The sequence below is a fragment of the Orycteropus afer genome, unplaced genomic scaffold, assembly GCF_000298275.1.
Source record: "Orycteropus afer afer isolate SDZICR_OR568_19922 unplaced genomic scaffold, OryAfe1.0 scaffold00059, whole genome shotgun sequence".
In the NCBI taxonomy this organism is placed as follows: Eukaryota; Metazoa; Chordata; class Mammalia; order Tubulidentata; family Orycteropodidae; genus Orycteropus; species Orycteropus afer.
In genome coordinates this window covers 10,700,142-10,706,171 of record NW_006921646.1, presented here as the reverse complement: position 1 = coordinate 10,706,171, position 6,030 = coordinate 10,700,142, and the positions used below count along the sequence as shown (strand labels likewise).

Here is a 6,030-nt window from a genome sequence, read left to right as displayed (position 1 = left end):
GAACTGCTGACCTTTGGGTTAGCAGCCCAATGCTTTAACCACATGTGAATAAAAACCCAAATCCACTACCATAGAGTTTATTCTGACTCATAGCCAGTTTGGAGGATGAAGTAGAACTGCTCCATAGGGTTCCCAAGGTCACAAATCTTTACAGAAACAGACTGCCACATCTTTCTCCTTTGGAGTAGCTAGTGGCTCCCAACAACTGACCTTTCTTTCAGTTAGCAGCCACAGAGTTAGCCATTGTGCCACCAACAGAGCTCCTGTGTGTGTGTGCGCCTTTTTATCTGTTAGTTGTTTTGTCTGTATCACTGCTCCTCAAACTGGAATCTGTGGTGATCTGCTTCCTCAAACTATTAAATAATAGCTGTTACTCAAGAAAGAAGTGTCTTCTTTGGTGTCACAGTGGTTAAGACATTTGGCTGCTAATGAAAAAGGTGGTTTGAAAAAGCAGAAAATGTTGCGGCTCCATAGCATTCTGCTTCTGTAAAGATTCACAGCCGTGGAAACCCTATCGGGGCAGTTCTACCTAGTCCTATAGGGTCACTATGAGTTGGAATTGACTTGATGCAGTGGGTTTGGTACTATATTTTATTTTATTTTTTAGGTAGTAAAAAAAAAAAACTGGGAAGTAACAGAATTAAACATTAATCCAATTTCTTTACTGCAGCAGAATTTCTCAACCCTTTTGAACTTAACTCATGTTTATGGAGCTTCTGCAAGAGTAAGAGAGAGTAGGCAGCGCTTCACCAACTTACCGGCTTTAGAAGCCTTTTTTCACAGAACCCTAATTAGCACTCCTAGAAGGCAATTTGAGGAATGGAGGAATGCTGGTTTGCGTGACGATACACAACCAGCATGATTTTCCTAAAGTCCAACTCAATTGGTTGTTTTTAGCCCTACATAAATAGAGCCACAGCTAGTATAATAAGGGATAGTGAGAAAGCTGTGAGTTCTGGAGACATGAAGATCAGGCCAAACTTCTGTTTCTAGCTATTCATTCCCTAGATATTCATTCATGCAAAAGCACCTACTATGTGCCAGTATTTAGGTCCTGAGTATGTAGTAGTAATAGGGCAGACAGATGCTATTCCCTAAGGCAGAGGGTATGAGGGAGGAAGCTCTGGGCAAGGGTGTTAGGAAGTTGCCTCCTGACCCTGACCTTGTGTCCCTCCCTTCCAGGCACCGTGGCCTGAGTGACCAGACCATGGAGACCCTGCTTGGTGGCCTGCTGGCGTTTGGCATGGCGTTTGCTGTGGTTGATGCCTGTCCCAAGTACTGTGTCTGCCAGAACCTGTCTGAGTCACTGGGGACACTGTGCCCCTCAAAGGGGCTGCTCTTCGTGCCCCCTGACATCGACCGGCGCACGGTGGAGCTGCGCCTGGGTGGCAACTTCATTATTCACATCGGCCGCCAGGACTTTGCCAACATGACGGGGCTAGTGGACCTGACCCTGTCCAGGAACACCATCAGCCACATCCAGCCCTTCTCCTTCCTGGACCTTGAGAGCCTCCGCTCCCTGCATCTCGACAGCAACCGACTGCCCAGCCTTGGGGAGGACACCCTCCGGGGCCTGGTCAACCTGCAGCACCTCATTGTCAACAATAACCAGCTGGGTGGCATCGCCGATGAAGCCTTTGAGGACTTCCTGCTGACGCTGGAGGACCTGGACCTCTCCTACAACAATCTCCACGGCCTGCCCTGGGACTCCGTGCGGCGCATGGTCAACCTCCACCAGCTGAGCCTGGACCACAACTTGCTGGACCACATCGCTGAGGGCACCTTCGCCGACCTGCAGAAACTGGCCCGCCTTGACCTCACTTCCAACCGGCTGCAGAAGCTGCCGCCAGACCCCATCTTTGCCCGCTCCCAGGCCTCTGCTCTGACCGCCACACCCTTTGCCCCACCCTTGTCCTTTAGTTTTGGGGGGAACCCACTGCACTGCAACTGTGAGCTTCTCTGGCTGCGGAGGCTGGAGCGAGATGATGACCTGGAAACCTGTGGCTCCCCAGGAGGCCTCAAGGGCCGATATTTCTGGCATGTGCGTGAGGAGGAGTTTGTGTGTGAGCCCCCTCTCATCACTCAACACACGCACAAGCTCTTGGTTCTGGAGGGCCAAGCTGCCACACTTAAGTGCAAGGCCATTGGGGACCCCAGCCCCCTTATCCACTGGGTGGCCCCCGATGACCGCCTGGTGGGGAACTCATCCAGGACCACCGTGTATGACAATGGCACTCTGGACATCCTCATCACCACATCTCAGGACAGTGGTGCCTTCACCTGCATTGCTGCCAATGCTGCCGGAGAAGCCACAGCCACCGTAGAGGTGTCCATTGTCCAACTGCCACATCTCAGCAACAGCACCAGCCGCACCACATCTCCCAAGTCTCGTCTCTCAGACATCACTGGCTCCAGCAAGACCAGCAGGGGAGGTAGCACCAGTGGGGGTGGGGGTGGGGAGCCTCCCAAGAGCCCCCCCGAACGGGCTGTGCTTGTTTCTGATGTGACCACCACCTCAGCCCTGGTCAAGTGGTCAGTCAGCAAGTCAGCACCCCGGGTGAAGATGTACCAGCTGCAGTACAACTGCTCCGACGATGAGGTACTGATTTACAGGTGAGCGAGGGGCTGCAGCAAAGGCATGGGGGTGTCTGGCTGGGGAAGGAGGAGGGGATGAGGACACTTTTGAGGTGTTCCCACCTATCTCTCACCCCCAAAGGTATCTGTGGGGATCCTGGGCAAAACGTGCCATAGGCCCTCAGGACTCACCTGCAGGTAAGAGGAAATAGAAAGAAGATCAACTAAAGGCTTAAGGAGAACAGAACTCACACATGGGCAGCCCAAAGGGGTATGTATAGAGAGAGACCACATGTTCCATGTGGGTAGCTGTGGTAGTTGGTTCTATGGCTATGAGCCACAGAACTTCCTGTTTTGAGCCCCACCCAGAGAACACACAACAGTAATGAGTAGACCTCTTAGCTGATGGATTTGACTCTCCCACAGAGGAATGAATTCAGCCCTTACCTAGACTTGTATGCAACAGCAGTGAAGACTTTGAGGTCAGAGAGACTAGAATTCGAATTATGGCTCTGCCGTTGGCTAGTCATTTAATTCTTCTAGCCTGCCTCACTTTTTTCATCTGTAAAAGGGGGATAATACCTATCAGACTTAGTTTGGACACATTGTTGCAGGTACTTGACCCAACTCAAACTGGCTTTAAACAAACAAACAAACAAAATAATACATAAAGAAAAGAAAAAAAAAAAGGGATGGGGTATTTTTTGGTTTGTGTAATTGAAAAGTCGGGGAACTGCTCCAGGCTCAGCTGGATTGAAGGCCCCCAAATACTATCCCGTGGTCTCTGAGTTTTGTGTTGTTAGTTGCTGTCGAGCACGTTCTGACACATGGCAGCCCCATGTGTGCAGAGTAGAACTGCTCCATAGAATTTTCGAGGATGTGACTTTTTTGGAAGCAGATTGCTGAGCCTTTTTTCCAAGGGAGCCCTGGGTAGGTTCAAACAGCCAATCTTTTGGCTAGTAGTCAAGTATTTAATGATTTATACCACCCAGGGACTCCTAGAGTTTCTTACCTTTCCTACATTTTGTTCTCTTCTGCATTGGCTTCCCCTTCAGGCAGCCTCTAATCTCAGAGCAGCCCCCACCGGCTCCTTTTAGCAGCCTTAGAGGGAAGTGAGCATTCCTTTTCTAACTGGTTCCACCACGTCCCAGATGAGCTCTGATTAGCCAAAGCAGGTCATGTGATCCCTCTGGACCCTGAAAACCCAGAAAAACAAACTCACTACTGTCAAGTCGGATCCGACTCCTAGCAACCCCTCTTTGGGTTTCCTAGGCAGTATCACTACAGAAGTAGATTGCCCAATATTCTTTCCAAGGATTGGCTGGTGGGTTTGAACTGCCATCCTTCTGATTAGCAGTCAAGTTCCTCAGCAGACCTATACTGACCTCTCTGGGCTTCAATGTCTTCCTCTGGAAATGGAAACAATGATGTTGACCTGGTAAATTTGCTCTGAAGATCAAGGGGTCATCTCCTAGGCCTGAGGGAAGGGGATTAAAACTGGACAGTTGCAGTGGAATTGCCTCAGAGGGAGGAAAGATCTCAGAGGGACATAGAGAAGGCCCTTCCCCTTCCTGCCTCAATTTCTATTAAACAGGAAGGACATGCCCTGGAATCTTACCACTTAGGATTGTGTGGTTTTCATTGAAATTCTGTGTGGTTTCTTTTATGCATTCAAAATAATTATTCTGAGAAGGGATCCCAACAACTTCACCAGACAACTAAAGGGTCCATGGTGCAAGAGAGATCAAGAACCACCTGATCCATTGCTGAGATTTCTTCTAGCTTTGAATTTCTGAGTTGATGAGTCTTTGGGACAGGACAAGTAGAAAAGAGCACATAAGGAAGGCATTCATTCACCAAATGGGACCCCCCGTAATTAATGGAGTATGGTCAGTGGACCATAGAAACTGTTATAGAGACCATGGGCTACCCAGTGCCATTGTAGTAGGACTAGGGAATCTCCCTTACCTGTCATATGCTTTGTTGTTGTTGTTATGTGCCATGAAATCGGACCCGACTCATAGTGACCCCTCCTTGGGTTCCCGAGGCGGTATCACTACGGAAGTAGATTGCCCAACCTTCCTTCCAAGGACTTCTGGTTAGTAGTCAAGTACCTTAGACACTATGCTATCAGAGCTCCCTGTCATCTGCTGAGCTTGTCCAAATAGCAATTTCATTTCTCAGGGTATAGAAAAAGCAGCATTAGAACTTAAATAGACACACAAGCATTCATACAATGTACATACATATATATTATTAAGTGGAAGTAAATATAAATATATGTATTTTTATAATTATAAAAATAATAGTCTTTGCAGAAAATCTTAAAAGCAGCATTAAAACTTAAATACACACACGTGTGTGCACAAACCAAAAACCAAACTCACTGCTGTCAAGTTGGTCCCAACCCATAGTGACCCCTCCATGGGTTTCTGAGGCAGCTGACTCAATGGCACATAACAAAAACAACAACATCTCTACTGAAGTAGATTGCCCAATCTTCCTTCTTAGGAGTGGCTGGTAGGTTTGAACCACCAGCCTTCTGGTTAGCAGTCAGCTGACTTAGGCACTATGTTCCCAGAGTTCCTTGTGTGTGTACAAGCACATATATATATACATATATTTTATTAAACTCAAATATATATTTATATATAAAGAAAGTCTGTAGAAAATTTAAGAATTAGCATTAGAACTTAAATACACACACATACACATACACATACATATAATTTAAAATATTTAGGGAGGTCTGGTGGTGTAGTGCTTAAGGCATTTGACTGCTAACCAGAAGGCTGGTGGGGTTCAAACCCACCAGCCACTCCTTGGAAGGAGGACAGGGCAATCTACTTTCGTAGTGATACCACGTCGTAAAACCAAGGAGGGGTCTCTATGAGTTGGATCCAACTCAATGGCAGTGAGTTTGGTTTGGTTCGAATTCTGTTCTGACAGAATTCTTAGTGCTGCTCTGATAAAAAATATACCACAAATGGGAAGGCCTTAACAAACAGGAGTTTATTCTTACAATTTGGAGGCTTTACAGGAAACAGACCACATCCCAAAGTCTGAGTTCAAAGTGCCAGGCTCTAGGGGCTGGGTGAAACCTCTCAGCCTTAGGCTTTAGCTCTGCCTCCAGTTCTGGGCCAACTGACACTAGAGGCTTTGCTTCAATCAGGTAGCTACTGGCTGCTGAGGCTGCCAAGCCCAAGGTTGACAAAACAAAAGGGCACTGTCCCGATACTACCAAATCACATGGCAGGCCTTTGATTCAAGTCCATTGTAAGTCCCAAGGTCAGCAGAGCATGGCAGGCTGCTGAACAATGAATGACATGGCTACACGCAGGGTTCAAGGTGCCATAGGCTAGAGACCATTCCCAATGCTTCTCCTTATATACAGGAAGCAGACCACATCCCAAAGACAGCTACTCAGCTGCTTGTGGTAGCTCCCACCATGGAGTT

The 6,030-nt window shown here is 47.7% G+C and overlaps 1 protein-coding gene across 1 annotated transcript in view; it reads left to right on the top strand.

Moving 5' to 3' along the window:
- Positions 1–1,207: 1,207 nt before the first annotated feature.
- Positions 1,208–6,030, top strand: part of LRFN2 (leucine rich repeat and fibronectin type III domain containing 2) — a 54,902-nt gene continuing 50,079 nt past the window's right edge. Inside the window, exon 1 of the mRNA XM_007939431.2 lies at positions 1,208–2,613. Within this exon, the coding sequence (XP_007937622.1) occupies positions 1,208–2,613 (1,406 nt within the window). The remainder of the gene's footprint in view (positions 2,614–6,030) is intronic.